Below are 16,907 nucleotides of genomic sequence, written 5' to 3'. Positions count from 1 at the left end.
GAGAGGACAACGTTCCCTCCATGCATTGGCCTCTGGGCCGAGTTATCAAGGTTCATTCAGGCGCCGATGGTGTCATCCGGACAGCTACAGTTCAGACGGCAAAGAGCATTTTGGATCGGGGCGTCAAAAGGCTTGTCCCACTGCCAATTCAACCCGATCTCGAGAAACCCGAACAACTAGCCACCGAGACGAAATAAGATGGGAACTTCAACCACACCTCCCTAGTTTGATCGGTACCCTCTCAACGGGGGGAGAATGTTACGCCATGCGGCTTACCATAGGTCATATTCTTAACTATCGATCGCGGCACTATAATGTCGCAGACGGATCGTCGTGTCTGCCCGGCAAACAAACATTGTAGTGGCAAGCGCATGGTTCATTAAGCAGGGCGACTTCCAGAAACGTCGACTCGTGGCCCGTATTTTACCTCGCGTAAAAGAATGTGGCGTGATCCGAACGTAGTGGGGGTCGCCTTCCAGAAAAAACGAAAAAAATCGAAAGGCGTTCAGAACTTTTCGAGATGTCGAACCGTCAACACATGTGGTATGTCGCGCATTACTTATCAACCAAAACGCAGTTACATTTTTTTTGTTCCATTTATATCTTTCTAGTTAATAAGTTGTTGAAATAAACATTAATTTATTTGTGTTAATTCTGTGGAATTTCGTTGAACTACCCTTATTATCATAATCGAAATAAGGGGATCGATCAGTTCGTGGCGTCGATTATTTAATCGTAACGGGAACTTACAACTCTCGTTGACGTGCTATCTCGCGATCGCGTCTCTCCGCGAACGGTCGAAACAAAATGATTCACACTAAAAACTGTCCTGAATTCCTAAGAATTTATTTACCGCAAAACTGACAAAGTGTTTATTTAAAACATGAGGTTGAAGGTAGTCCTTTTCTTTCATTTCATTCATTTTCATTTTCTTTCTTAAGTATGGCTAACACAATATCTAATCAATTAAAATTTTATATTTTCACGTGAAAAGTTTCTTTAGATAATTATTATCAACATGATGACTAACTCTTACGGATTAATACGTGTCTGTAGGGCAATCCGGTGGACTTGATCGGCCTTTTACTTCGAAAGTTGAGTAATCGGTGTCGCTTTCTTACGCATCTTTGAACTGTATAAATGTTTTAAAATTGTTTGATCCAGAATGTACCACACCGGACAATCAAGAAGGCAGGTGCCTTGACTACAGAAAATGTAAACCTCTGCAAGAAATATGGCAGATACAGTACCGTACAGCCACCGATTTTTATAGACGATCAGTGTGCAGATACCAGGGCAATGTTACGATCGTTTGCTGTCCGAACGATCCAAACAAAGAGAAGAGAGAAATTTTAATAAAAACTGTGTATAAGTATAAGGCTTTGCGACCACCATACTGTGGTTTTAGCAACGTCTCTCATACCAGGGTGGTCGATGGTAAACCAGCTGAACTTGGTACGTTTTATGTCTTTCTTTCCGATTAATAATAAGCCATTTACTGCAAAGAATGAACTTTAAAGGCATTAAACAGCACATCAATGTACATTTCAATTAGACTAAATAATAATGCTATGATTTTATCGGTAGTAACTTTACTTATTAACTTGAATTATTTCTTTCTTTTACTTCATGTTAGGAAGAGTATCTTTTTGCTTGAAATAAAAAATTGATATAGGAGTAATAATATGGATAGAGATCAAAAACTGTTAGGGCAGAAATTACACGTTTGAACTTTATAGTTCAGTATAGTTCAAATAGAAATTATATAGAATTATTTAATAATTTGTATTCCACTGGAATAAAAATTTAATTTCTGTCTTTATCAAATCTCTATTTCAGAGTATTTGTACGTATGTACTTATCGTCTGCTGTATGATCGAATATCGAATAGGTAATAATCGTTGTTACCCGTTATGTGAGAAAAAATTATGTATATTCACAACTATGACTATTGCATTTTAGGCGCTTGGCCATGGATCGCTGCATTAGGTTTTCGTAATCCCCGAAACCCAGACAAACCACTATGGAAGTGCGGAGGTTCCCTGATATCGGCTAGGCATGTTTTGACCGCAGCACATTGTGCACATATGGATGGAATAGAAAACATACACAATCATAATATTGCCATTCTTAGATTGGTGGAGGAGGTGCCATTTTCGAGTAAGTCCTCAAATATATATATATATATATGCTATTGAGTATTACTGAAGTATCATATCCTGAAATTTCTTACTGTACACATATATTGTGTCATAAAGCGTGTATAATTCTTTCTCATACTTTTGGTCATTCGTTTCCTGCATTTTCATTTATTTTTTTATTTTTCAGGGTACGTATATCCCATTTGTACGAAAGAGCCCCTACGAAAGAGCAACTTCGTCGGCTATAACCCCCTTGTTGTTGGATCGGGAGCATTAAGATATAGTAAGTGATATCAATTTTATAATAAAATTAAATAGTTCCAGTCTTAAATATCTTTCTTATTTTCTTCGTAGGACGACCACGACGTAATGCATTAATGGAAGTACAAATGCCAGTGATTAAGAACGCCGAATGCAAAATAGCTTATTCCAAATTTCCTAATGCACCTGATATCACTGATGGTATAATATGCGCCGAACATGCTCAGGGTGGAGAGGATTCTTGTACGGTAATTAAGTTACAGAGTTACTACAAACTATACGGTATCTGAAGACACGTCGATTCGAATTAACATCAAATCGACGTCTTAAACATTAAAAATAATAGATAAACACAATTTAATAGTTTTGCCCACTTCTCACACCTCGTTATGGTATTTAATCTAATTTCCTTCTAATCTTAGTTTTGCTCAAAATACATATAACATGTACGTTATAAATTGGAGTATTTCAATACACAAATCAATAGAAGATTATTACTGTATATAAGTATAATTTCAATACAATTCGATCGATATATTTCAGTATCTTTGATTAAAAATTTAACGATCCTTTCAGGCTGACCGCGGCGGACCACTGCTGATACAACATGAATTAACCTCGTATTTAATAGGTATTGTGTCTTATGCTTATAAGTGCGGCACAGCTGGGTATCCCAGCGTTTACACTAGGGTCACATCGTACCTTGACTTCATTCTCCAAGCGATGCAATAATATGATATTACTGTTCCATAAATATCATTGTGTAAAAAACGTAAAGTTGGATTTTCTTATTGTGGAGATAAGAAACAGCTCAAATTTACATTGTTTTGTACGTTACAAATTATAGGCTTAAAATGTACGAAATGTAACTTTGAAACGACACTAATCTTTTACGCACGATAAACCTCCACGACTTAGGTATGTAAAGATGATAAACGTATATTAATTCTATAAATTTGGTAATAATAAACCAACTTTCTGAGAAGTTCTGTAAATTTCGTTTCTGTTGTATCAAGAGAATAATGGAATATTCCACTTAGATCGTATACTTCTTGTACGTACGTACAAAATTTTCCGGCTAATCTAAAACACTTCATAAGATAGAGAGCTTCTGGAAATTCGGACACAGAGAGTGCATAAAATACAAGATAAGTCTCGTGTCTTTCAAAATTATTTTTTATTCGCTAAAAACGTCCTGTGTACTCATGCAATCACATGCAACCTCGAAACTTCACTTATTTTTTATCACTTTCCAATTCAATACACAGTTTCAGCATTTTTGACTATATGTAAGAGAAATTTCCATTCAGCCAAAGGTGTACTTACAGATTATAGATTCCTATACGACTCTCAGTAAAAATTTATCCGCACTCCAGATAGTTAAAACTTCTGTCGACCGTATTGATCCATCTGCACTCTTCGTATGACGTCAATATCTGTTCAGTGCTGCTGCGCAGGTTTCTTTGTGTTACGTCAATTCGTTTGTGACCGTTGCGCGAGTAATGGCGCTTTGCAATGGTGATTTGCAGGAAAACAGTGCAGGATGCTGTGATTCGTTTCTTGTGGTCGGAGGTTATGTTTGATGCCTATATTTATCAAAGATTTAATGCACATTATGGAGAAAGTGTTTTGTCACGAAGTGTGTTTGAATGGGCACAAAAGTTCAAAGAAGATCGCACGAGTGTTATGAAAAAACAGCTGGACGCCCGTCCACATCCACGATGACAACATTGAACGTGCTCATGAACTTATGCTCTATGGAATAGACGAGTGACACTGGATAATGTGGCAAATCATTTGCAAATCAGCCACGGCTCTGCTTATGCAATAGTGCACGACAGATTTGGATTTTAAAAAGTTTGTGCGAGATGGATGCCGAAAAAGCTGATGAAAAGGTGAAGACGACGATGCATTCGTGGTTCGCAGCTCAGCCCAAAACATTTTTTAATGAGAAAATACAAAGGTCCTTCGGCAAATGGACAAAGTGTATACAGAAATCGAGTGATTATGTCAAAAAATGATGTATGTCTTTTTTGACAATTGCTTAAAATAAATTCTACACCGACAAAGCGGGTAACTTTTTACTCACCCTCGTAAGACACTTAAATTTCCAATCTATTATGATGAATAAAAGAGCTTATACTATTAAATCTAATTGTATTTTGTTGCATGAGAGTACACGTGTATGTGATGTACATTACCTTTATATCCCCTTGAACGCTTCAATATTGCGCATATATACTATATTTTGTACAGCTTCTATAAAATTTCGTATGTTTGTTTAGGCTGTTAATCTAGAGGCTGGAGTACAAAGAAGTGGCACAATGATGTGGGCTGATGACATTTATAATTATCAAGGAATCACCCCTACATTCGCTCAGGTATATATCGTTGACTATAACGTATTTAACATATATGATTGTTAGAATATTAATAATTAATTTTTAATTCTATCAGAATTTTAATGAAACTGTCCCTTGGGAAGGAAGAACTGATACCTTGATATCACGGTTTGTACATCCTATATATACGACAAATTTTAGAACATTATATAATGAAGAACCAGATCATTTTATCATTAGTTGTATGATAATACAACTTTTTCATGAATTCTTTTATTATAAAAATATTACTTCTAAAATCCCCGCTTTAAGGGACCAAATCACATGGCTAAAATTTTTAATCTTTTTGATAGATAGTCGCTGTTGATACTTAACCGAGTATGGTCATATAGTCGGATAAATAAAATTTCCATCCTTTCAAATATATATTATATTCGTCAGTGGTAAATGCACACACACACACACACACACACACACACACACACACACACACACACACACACACACACACACACACACACACACACACACACTTTTCGGCTCACATACTCTGGCCTCTCGATTGCCACTCCTTGAAATATGAAACCGTACTTCTGTTTTGACGCTGCTTATCTTTTCTCGCGTCATTGTTACTAGGCGCTCTTGGATGTAAACAAACCACAAAAAGACGGCGTACACGGTGTTTTCTAATTTCAGCCGATCTCCAATCAAAGCTATTCTACGATATTACATTATCGTATAATAATAAGCTTTTAATCGTTTAATAATAACTCGTCAAGTAGAAATTCCACACGAAGCATTGTGAAGAATAATACTTGAAGAAGATCTATGTTCTTACGAGATTGGCTGTCTACAAGAACTTTGTTGGATAGATTGTATCGTTTGACGAAAATTTTATTGTTGAAAGTTAAGAAAGTTGGAAAGAAAACCCACGCTGTCTCGAAGATATCTTGTTTTTCAGATGCTATAAATTGACAAATAACTAAATATTAGTATTGACATTATTTGATGTCATATCTGACCTTAAAGTATAAATAAAATCAATCTAGGAATTAATGAAATTTCAAACATTTTTTCTAAGAAAACAGAAGTTTCGTTCCTCCTAATGAGTATCACATGATGCAATAGAAAAATAATTTGACATTGAAAATCGTGTCAAGATCAATTTCGAAGCTATAAAATCGTCTTAAAAAAACGCCGTGATAAAAAATTTTTTGACACCTTGTACAAAGGTGTATATCAACGTAAGTGTACCTGTATGTCTATATTCGAGGTTATTTATCTATTCAAGATAGCAAAGTAAAAATACTATATAGAGGATTTAATTAATGTGTATATCAACGTATGTATCACTATATATAATACAATAATATTCTCGATATACGTACACGCGTCATAGAAGGTCGTTCGGGGAAAAATGTTCATGACACCGATACAAAAGTATCATATGGAGGATTTAATTAATGTGTGGATCAACGTATATATCATTATATGTAATTATATCATTATTATCAATATTATATATAATTATTATATTGTTATTATCATTATATGTAATTATATCATTATATGTGCATTTGGCAAATATTATTTGACATCTGGAAGCGACATGTTATTTATCTATTCAAGATAGCAAAGTAGAAATAGCATATAGAGGATTTAATTAATGTGTGGATCAACGTATGTATCACTATATGTAACAATAATATTGACTGTATATGTACGTGTGTAATAAAAGATTTCCGGTTTACAATGTTTACGATACTGATATAAAAATACCATATAGAGGATTTAATTAACGTGTATATCTACGTATATATCATTATATGTAACAGTAACATTATGTGCATATGCGTATAATATTGGTTAAATGTGTTAAAGTGAAATGTTATTTACCTATTCAAGATAGCAAAGTAAACATACCATATAGAGGATTTACTACTGTTAACACTCGGTATTCTCGTATTCAAAGTATTTAACCAAATAATTTGGGAATCCAGCCTACGAGCTTGTATTTAATATGATTATATTTAATATAACAACTTTACTCAATATACGCGTAGGATTTTAAATGTCATGAGGGTTGCAGCGGACTCAATTTTAATGTACCACACTTATACGTTAAACGTTTTGCTCATTGGTGACCTTATCTTAATCTTTCTCTTCTGCTATGCGAGTGACACAGTAAGTTTGATAGTAATCGGAACACGCGATTTCTTTAAAACACAATCTTGTTTTCCGCCCGACGAACACGATACGAGACGAGAGAATGATTTATGAACGCGATTTTCGAGTGATTCTTTTCGACAACTATTAAGCTTCATTTATAGCAATAGTCACTACCATAATCATGGTCAATCGTGGATGACGCAGTTACGCATTAATTCACTTTAACAATCCTAAATAATGGTTAATATCATACTGTAAATGTACACGTTAAAATTACGCTAATGACAGTTGCCTCGTACAATTTGTTCATTTACTTTGCAACTACTTTGTACATTTACTTTGTCGTTCTATTAAATTTATACACAATAGTATTTATTCTCGTTTTAATTTAAAATGAAATATGTTATTGTATGAATAGCAGAATATTCAAATAATTGAAGCAACTTTTTGTCCTCTAATTAATGATTCTCATTTAAAAAAATTTAAGAATTTTAATCAAGAAGATTTTGAAGTCTCGATCTAAAATGACCAAGGATTGAAACAGAGAATATTTTGATGCCAACAAATACATATTCTTCAGATATGAAACAAATGTGATAATAAAAATCGATGTACATGAATGAATGTTGAAATATTGGAAAATTGTATAATTATATCCATTCTTTGTTGCGTTTAGATGTTTCAATTAATGTTTCATCAGAATTTTTATCGAATATTTTAGAGGTACTGGCTGTAAGGTTTTTTTTTTAAATTAAAATTAAAATTAAAATTAAATGTAAGAACAGATTCAAAGTATAACATTTAAAAATTTGTGGTTATAAAATTTACTTGTATGTCATAATTATGTAAGTGAATTAATCTCATAATTAATTAAATGAATTTATTCTATGTGAGTAAATTATATTTATCTATAATAAGTCTTAACTTATTATTAATAATCAGCTAACACTGCATAATACTAAGTAAAGTAACTGAAAATTCTCGACGTGAGAATTAATTATAATTTCAACAAGAAAATAAAAAAGAAAAGAAAAGAAAAGAAAAAAAAAATTCTATGTAAGTGATTGTTCTATGTAAGTAATTCTATGTAAGTGATTTGGGGCTCGGCCAGTACCTTGCCCTTCTTTGGGATATTCCGAATTATCTGTCCTCTCCGAGCTGCAAATCTGATATCTCAGATGTTAGGGAAACTCCCTGGCCGGTAAGGCACGATAGACAGATGAGATTAAACGGCTGGTGGAGAGGGCAATCATCAACAGAGGGTCACACCGTGCGGATACAATACTGGGGTCTCAATAAAATCTTACAACCGTGGTGTTCAGAACATCAAACTCTGTTTGCATACACCCGGTGCACATAAAGTGTCAAATTACACTAACACTGGATTTATTGAACCTCTTTCACCTTGACCAGTGGCTCTTTAGTTTATGATTTGCAACAGAATCCCTGCATCAACGCAGGTTCACGAAACATACAACTTCACGCACCAAATATCGATTACAGTCAATCGACACTAACAATCAATAATTTGTCTGCGAGATGCTCCTCTGGAAGTTTTAACTATATATATTCCGGTTTTAACTATATATATTTAACTATATATATTAACTATATATTTTCCCTAGGAACAGTAAGATTTTAACGATACAACTTTATCAAGAGATCTTAATGTCATAAACGGTATCGAAACTTCGTAATTAATATTGTTAAGGAAGAAAATATTGGTAATCTCCTCGAACGACGAGCGCTTGATATTCACAATTAGAACTCGATATCTTAGCTTCTTATAATATCCTAATAAAATGTTATTTATCGATTACAATTGTCCTGTCGTATTTTATTGTGTTTGCTTTATAAATGTGAACTTTATTCAAAAAGAGTTCATCGATATAACGGTATTGAAGAGAACTACTCGAGAAACTATATCTAGCGCTTGGATGGAGGGATTGCTTGCTTCTTACAATCGAATAATTGGAGTGTAACTAGAAACACGAACGTGTAGTTTAGCAATGGAGAAGAACTTTAGAACGACAGCAATTTTCTTCTTGTTTCTTTGAGAAAGGCACCGTTCATTTTATGTTTGACGAGAATGGGGTTGTTGGACGAATTTGATTAAAAAGGAAAGATCTTTAACAAATATTCTTCCCATTGATACATTCCTATATTTTTGATTTAATTATTTGAAAATGCAATTTTGCATATACCTATGTGCAATTATATACTATAATCGCAGGCGTTTCTTTAAACTGATGTACTATTGAAACAAGGCAAAATATCGTCAAATTCTTCTAGATTCAATTTCTCAAAAGAATGGCTCTATTGATTAACCAAACATAGTTCCCATAAGCATATACGTACTTCTCAGAAAAGATAGTTATATCTAGATCAATATTACCCCCACAGTGACCTATATGTCAAAGAAAAAAAAGACACATCAGGTATTAAATCATACTACTATTACGTCCACTATCTCTACAAATCCTCCACTCTTGGAAAAGTCTATCTTATTCAAACGTAACGTAACTCAAATTAAATCTTTTCCATCATCATAAATACGAAACATTTATAAAATTATCATCTTCGATTATTTACTCAACATCTAGCTAACAAAATCTTCTCCATCGCCGTACCCCTTAATCCTGACCGCGTACAATTAACGTATGAATAGTTAATTTATTGAAATTTAAACGACCATTTTACGCTACTTGTACTCGAATGATTTTAGGATCTTGCTGTATCTCTTGCACAGTGTTATACTGACAGGCGAGAAACATAGAAACGTAACTTCCGATCCACTGATTTACCCTAAACACACGATGATAGGTTATACGGTGGACGCAATACAGAAGCGTTTCCGATGCAATTCGAAGGTGCGTTGTTACAATGGAGTTCATCGATCCATAGTGACTATTTCCCCGCCAACTACAGCCTGTAATAACGGAATAGCTAATAAAGTATATCCTGTCGATTTAATCGTTACCCCCACGGTGCACCGCGCGCACGGAGATCGGATCGGTGATTTTCACGTGATGTTTCGCAAATCGTGAGGCGCTCGCGTGATTCGCGCGTTTTAAGCGTTCCCGCTCTTCCCGTCCGATAGAAAGAGAAAGGGAACAGGGGGTGGAAGGAAGAGGGAAGATACGTGATGCGGGTTCAACCTGCCGCGGGAACCTTTAAAGAAGGTCGGTGCAACGGGAGAGATGTAATTTTAATAAATTGGAGAACAAGTCATTGTAAAAGATTGATATTCAGATGTTGGAGATGCAGCAGATTTGCAACTCGCTGGAATTAAGTTAGTTAAGGTGTTGAAAACCTAACGTCTTTTCAAAGGCGTTTGCCGCGTTTCTTTTCAAATCAAAATACATACATACGATACGTACAATGTATGCGCCTAAAGTTTTAAAGTTAATTTCTATTCAAGGAATGGACTGTTTTATTATAGATTTAGGAAATTGAAAAGAAGCAATTGCTTGTTTCTAAGAAAGAATCGCGAGAAGTACAGTTAGAAACTGTATTGTGAATCACTTTTCCTGGTTTCCGTAACGAGGAAGTGAAAAAAAAAAACGCAGACAAGTCAGCGTTTACCGCAGCTAAATGGAAGATACGCAGGTACGAGTCGTTACAGTTTTGTCGTTGCAACGATTCCCGCTGCGTAATTTGATAATGAATAGTTGAAAAATAGCAGCGTTGTGTCCGTACTCTTTAATATCCCATTATATGGAAGTTAACGACCGGAAAATACACCGCTCGACTACTTGAAGGAAGTAGCTCATGAGCAAGTCTTTTGTATCCTCGCAATGGTATAATTCCTGTAACGTCTCGTTCTCGGAGGATTTATTTCGTTGATTTGTACTTGTTTATTGCTTTTGTGTTTTCATGAATGGAGCATGTCGCATGCGAATCGTAATATGGTTTTAATGGCGTTTCGACTTCAATGATATCAGCGGCTGATTGCGCTTCCCGTAAGAAGCTTCCAATCATTATGTATTTTAGGAACAACAAATAAGGATATTTAGAGAACGAATTAATTATTCAATTGTTCGCGCAAGAAATACCTGTCTCTTTTTCGAAAGTTATAAATGCTGTTTTCAAAGAGTTCCTTAGCTCACCATAAACCAGATAAGAATCTTTGGTTCCGTCTAGAAAAAGAAACCTTCAGATCAAACCGAAAGGGGTTCGGATTATATTTTCTAATCGTATTTGTATATTTCTTTTTACGGTCAGCTTGTCATCCACGTACAATCGAACAGAGAGTCCATTAATTATTTCCCTTCGACTTGTTTCAGGGGGAGCATCTCGGAAGCCATGCCGGCTGACGAGTTCGCTGGAAATCGAAACAGAAGCAAATCAAGACTGCAACCACCTTAACGAACCGCTATTATCACTGGCAAGGTCATCGGGCAGACCGGATCTAATCATGCTCACGCCGACCATGCTTCCTGTGCACTCGTTCCTCTTTCTTAACGACGTCAACCAGAAGATCGGGTGCTAAAAAATTCGAAATCGAGTTGATTGAAAATCTCAAGGAATATTAAAAAAAAAATACGAATAAACAATTTGATATAGAAATCATCCATTTTGGGCAAAGAAAAGAAACAATCAGAAAAAGGAATAACCACAGAAACTCTGAATTTCATTGCTTCCTAATGGTACTTCCTTGGATATTTTTACATTCTGGAGACGTGAACGAACTCTGAAAAACAGAAACGACTTCTATCGGATGATCGAAAGAACTACCTGGACACTGAGTATAATTATTCACACGTGCGGATGCCATTTCCGGCATGTTTCTCCATGAAGAAGGTCAGCTTCAGTTTTTGCCACTTGTAGATAGAAGTTGAAGTGGCGGACGTCTTAACGAGGTTGCTAGAATGTCAAAGAAATAGATGAGGGAAATATTATGAAGATATATTTAGGAATATCTAATTGAGCATTTAATTAAGAACTTAATCGAAAGACCAAAATAAGTTGGTTCTTGAGACCAAGTACCTATCTAAGTATAATAGTCTTTCGTACTTACGGTTTAGTGAGAGGACTCGAGTAAAACGATTACTCGTTAAAAGGAACAATAGAATAATCATGCCTCCGCAGACGGTGGTCTCTGCTTTCATGCCTCATCGCGGAGAATCTCAGCGAAAAAAGTGTCCCGAAGCGTGAGCTGAAAGGTGGCTATGTAGGCTGCCTAGTGAATGCCGTCGCCATGGTGGAGCTGGCGTGTAGCAACTCCCTAAGTCCAGGAACCTAATCCTGCGTCAGAAAGACAAAATTCGCTACGGAGAAAAGTAAACAAAAATATATATATAGGGAAGAAGAGACAAAGATTAAAGATTGTTAAGAATTAGAGGTAATTTAATGATAAAAGGGAGAAAGAATTGTGCAAAAATTCTACTGGGAAAGAAAAGAAAGAAGAAGCCTCCAACGAGAAAGACGTGCTCAGAAGCGAGTCCCGCGTAGCGCCATGTAGAGGAGCAGGAAGAAGCGCAGTTTTCCACTTAATTTAATCGTTTTACATAAAACATTTCAATCTTTTTTCTTCTAAATACTTTACCTATATTTCATCTGGCTGAATATTCCATATTTTTAAAGCTTGTTGATAATTACAAATACGTAATTATCATTCTGAAGCTAGAAATTTGAAATAAAATTGCTCAGCGCGAAAGGAAATAATTCAACGTTTTATATATAGCTGTTAAAATGATATAATAAGTTTCAATAAAATAGCTTCACTAAAATTTGTGGTTTTTTTCCTTTTCTATTTTTTTTTTTTTTTTTTGTTTTATGTGTTCAAGGGCGAACGTTCCCTCTCATTTCTTGTAAAGGGCTGACGATTCAGTGGATGGTCCGGGTAAATTTAAATTGTAAATGAACGCATTGCTGGTTTCAAGTAAAAGCCTGGATAAGAGCGGATATGGTATGAGAGTCTGTCGTGGAAAGGGGAACAGGCCGCTTTTATTTGTAAAGTTTGAATCTCCTCGATATTGAAGATGTTGAAGCTGCAAGTATGTATTTCATTTTAATCCATTCGAGACCGAGATTTAATTGTAAGACGATACCTAGGTGTCGGTACGATCTGAATGTTTAGTTAGAATGATTCTGTGTTTTACTCTCTCCAGGGTATCCTTTTCATACTTTGATTTTAAATCGACGACAATCTTGAATAGTATGCCTCATATTTTTAAAATATAAAATTATATACTACGTTATTCTATAATGTATTATGTACAGTTATATATATATATATATATATATATATATATATATATATATATATATATATATATATATATATATATATATATATATATATATATATAATAATTCTATATTGAAAAAAATATGAAATTAACATGATCTATACATTACTACATAAGTTATATATAAAATATGTATATTATACCCTTGCCTACTGACTGATATGAATTTCTTTCGGTCTCGAATGCGTTAAAAGAGAGCGCAAAGAAGTCGAAATTACTTATTGTAATTAGTAAAACGACCTGAGAGGCAGACAGATACAAGAAAGAAGGAATATTATATTAGCGGCATTATCATGTTTTTGCTCTCTTTAAGGCTTTCATCGAGACAGACAATCTACAGGTATTAATCGACCAATTTCTCCAAGCTGATAACTTCGAATTGATGTTTATATATAAGAAGTGTTATGTGTTAATCTGTCTAAATGTTTAAAAGGTGTTATAAATTAAATGTTGTTAAACGATACGTAATTGCGTTTTGATCGTAAATTTTACTATCAAAGGGTCTTTTATGTATGCGTGATCATTGTGAATTATTACAATTTATGTGATCGATATTAAAGGTGTTTAAAAGCATGTATTATTTTCTATATTATTATTCTCCTATATTATTATCCTATATTATTATAATATCCAATTACATGTTGATACACAAGATATACAGATTATTATTTATAACGTTTTGGTTTTCTTAATTGAGTCATTCATTTAGTACAAATGATAAGAAATTAGTAATAATTCACAAAAAAAGGATATCGTAGTAGAAATATTATAAAAAAACATTTTCTGTTTTAGTGTAGAGTTACTCCTTCTTACAGACAGTGTCGTACAAATCTGTACGTCTCTGAGAAAATGTAGGTATCTGAGCCCTTACTTCCTCAACAACTTTTAGATCTGATAGAAAAAAGAAACATACGAAGTAATAAGTAATGCTTACTAATAAATTCAACAAATACAGAGGAAGATGGCTAAATCGATAAATTAACGAGACTAAAAATTAATTACATCATGGATCTCTCGCTTTTAATTTTAAGCTGTAAATTACCGATATCGGTGACTGCCATATTCTCTTGAGTTTCCAAATCGTAAAGAATCTTTCCCCAGGGATTGGTCAACTGTGTATGTCCCCATGCGACGTAACTTGCTTAAGGAACACGAGCCGGTGATATGCAGGCAACGTATAATTGATTATCATTCGCTCTGAAACGCTGAAGTAATGACCAGTGCAGTGGTCCAGTGGTCATATTGAATGCCGCTGGATATATCAGCATTTGGCAACCTAACCCAGAGAAGCAGGAAATATGAAGCCACCGAATACCAATTAACTTCGTAGTTGCACGATTCACATTCCATCATTTCTGAATATGCGAGGACAGTCCTCTTATTGTGCTTTTAATTCTTTTATTTGTTTCATTTTCAGCAAATATACTGGTTTTTTAAATTAAGCTTCTTTTTATACAGAGTTACAGATTATATTAATTTTATATAGAATATATTTAAGAAAGATATTTAATTTTTTGCTAGTTAAGTATTGATCGATTAAGTTACTGTACCTTTGTTCCGATAAATGCGTGCCATTTCCTCGAATCTAATATCATAGCAAATGCCAATACCTATTTTGCAGCCCTTCACATCGAACGTCGTTAGGGAGTTACCAGGACTGAGTGAATCACTCTCTCGAAAAGTAATCTTATTAGGAATGTCGATGTCGAATAGATGTACCTAATAACATAAAAATGTAGTCGCTAATTCTATTGCTGCAACTTTTGTAATTTAATATCAAAGTTACCAACTCCTAAACTTTAATTATTTTTTATTTAATAACTGACAGCGTTTTTATCACTTTCTTTTATTAAAAAATCCTATCATTTAATAATGTTTAAAAAGGAGAAAAAATAAGTATAATAATATTTTAAGTATGTGAAAAATTTATACAACACAAACACATTACAACAAAAATGGGCGTTTCCCGTATCATAACGTATTTTATAAACCGTAAATTATAGAATTGGTTATAGTATACGTATGTACATATGTATATTCCTAAATTATTCCTAGATAGAGTCACTTTCTTCGCCCCAATATTTTCAAATTCAAAGCCATAAAGGAATATATTACTTACCTTTCGGTGTTTTGCTATCAAAGTTCCATCGGGACCCCAAATAGTACAGGTATTGTACAATTTATCGCCCCCTATTTCAGGCATCGTACCACCAACTACATAGATGTTGTTTTCTTTAGCTGCGTTCGATGAAGCAACGCTCGTTTCACCATCAGGAATACTCTCGGCGTATTTTGGAAAGTACTCTGCATTGCAATATTTCAATTAATGAAGAATAACTGTCTTTTGTTCCAACCATAAATTAAATTGAAATGTTTGTCAGTTTTTTATTTTTTAAATTATTAAAATAACTAAGTTTTATATTTCGACTTAATTAAATATGCAATTACTTAGCTAATAGTATATATAATAAATTGTTTCTACAGGTTCAAAATGAAAAATGAATATTTAGAAATATTTAATTACGACAATGCTATTTGTGTTAGCATCAGTGGCTTGTTACTCAACGACTTTGCTAGTACTTTTTCAAACATAAAGTTAGTTTTCAATTAACACTTATACTAGAGGCGGAATTATAAATGCAAAATAATTGATAATACTAATTTATAAGTACCTAATTATTAGTATCTTAAAAAATATATTTATACAAAAATCACGATAATCATGAAAATGGGGAAATCCTATATTCTCGAATCAATTCACAATTTATTTTGCATATTAATTAGATTCCGCGCTCATCAGTACGTACTCACTGGCGACATCGAGAAAATTCCTGTATCGGCAATTCCTCGTACGACCAGAGGATCGGAAATATCAAAGGATATTATGGCGCAGCGCGAGTGGAGAAACAGAAACATATGAGCTTAACACCGTAATACTCTTATCATAGAAATAGAAGCAGTCCTCAATTCCCGCCCGCTAACTCCTATCTCCACCGATCCAAATGATCTCCTAGCCCTCACTCCCGGACATTTCCTCATTGGCGATTCATTAATGTGCTTACGTGATCGAGATTTCAGAGACATTCCATCGAACCGACTCTCCAAATGGCAGCATATCCAACAGCTTAAACAACATTTTTGGAACCGCTGGCATAAGGAGTATTTGAACGAGCTAACCAACCGCAATAAATGGAGCAAGGGTGGACACAGCATCCAAAAGGGCACAATCGTCATCCTCAGAGAGGACAACGTTCCCTCCATGCATTGGCCTCTGGGCCGAGTTATCAAGGTTCATTCAGGCGCCGATGGTGTCATCCGGACAGCTACAGTTCAGACGGCAAAGAGCATTTTGGATCGGGGCGTCAAAAGGCTTGTCCCACTGCCAATTCAACCCGATCTCGAGAAACCCGAACAACTAGCCACCGAGACGAAATAAGATGGGAACTTCAACCACACCTCCCTAGTTTGATCGGTACCCTCTCAACGGGGGGAGAATGTTACGCCATGCGGCTTACCATAGGTCATATTCTTAACTATCGATCGCGGCACTATAATGTCGCAGACGGATCGTCGTGTCTGCCCGGCAAACAAACATTGTAGTGGCAAGCGCATGGTTCATTAAGCAGGGCGACTTCCAGAAACGTCGACTCGTGGCCCGTATTTTACCTCGCGTAAAAGAATGTGGCGTGATCCGAACGTAGTGGGGGTCGCCTTCCAGAAAAAACGAAAAAAATCGAAAG

At 34.8% G+C, this 16,907-nt stretch overlaps 1 protein-coding gene and 3 long non-coding RNA genes across 4 annotated transcripts; 2 read left to right on the top strand and 2 right to left on the bottom strand.

Annotated features, from left to right (window-relative positions):
- The first annotated feature begins 501 nt into the window (after window positions 1-501).
- LOC126876980 (venom serine protease Bi-VSP-like) lies at window positions 502-3,534 on the top strand. Its single transcript, XM_050639856.1, has 5 exons — window positions 502-543; window positions 1,963-2,160; window positions 2,329-2,424; window positions 2,496-2,650; window positions 2,979-3,534. Exons 2-5 carry the CDS (start codon window positions 2,088-2,090, stop codon window positions 3,132-3,134), a joined length of 480 nt encoding a protein of 159 aa, XP_050495813.1. The 5' UTR covers window positions 502-543; window positions 1,963-2,087; the 3' UTR covers window positions 3,135-3,534.
- Window positions 3,535-3,889: 355 nt separating this feature from the next.
- LOC126876995 (uncharacterized) lies at window positions 3,890-5,186 on the top strand. The gene is made up of 3 exons (XR_007694657.1): window positions 3,890-4,475; window positions 4,688-4,783; window positions 4,860-5,186. It is a non-coding gene; the product is annotated as an uncharacterized LOC126876995 (long non-coding RNA).
- A 4,955-nt stretch (window positions 5,187-10,141) lies between these two features.
- Window positions 10,142-13,168, bottom strand: LOC126876986 (uncharacterized). Its single transcript, XR_007694647.1, has 2 exons — window positions 11,154-13,168; window positions 10,142-11,052 (listed from the first exon to the last, which is right to left on the bottom strand). It is a non-coding gene; the product is annotated as an uncharacterized LOC126876986 (long non-coding RNA).
- Window positions 13,169-13,742: 574 nt separating this feature from the next.
- Window positions 13,743-15,341, bottom strand: LOC126876992 (uncharacterized). Its single transcript, XR_007694654.1, has 4 exons — window positions 15,287-15,341; window positions 14,718-14,886; window positions 14,210-14,443; window positions 13,743-14,058 (listed from the first exon to the last, which is right to left on the bottom strand). It is a non-coding gene; the product is annotated as an uncharacterized LOC126876992 (long non-coding RNA).
- Between the last annotated feature and the right edge of the window lie 1,566 nt (window positions 15,342-16,907).

This window comes from Bombus huntii, unplaced genomic scaffold, assembly GCF_024542735.1.
Source record: "Bombus huntii isolate Logan2020A unplaced genomic scaffold, iyBomHunt1.1 ctg00000109.1, whole genome shotgun sequence".
NCBI classification, from domain to species: Eukaryota; Metazoa; Arthropoda; class Insecta; order Hymenoptera; family Apidae; genus Bombus; species Bombus huntii.
The sequence above is the reverse complement of the archived record's forward strand: the minus strand, read 5'-3'. Positions and strand labels throughout refer to the sequence as shown.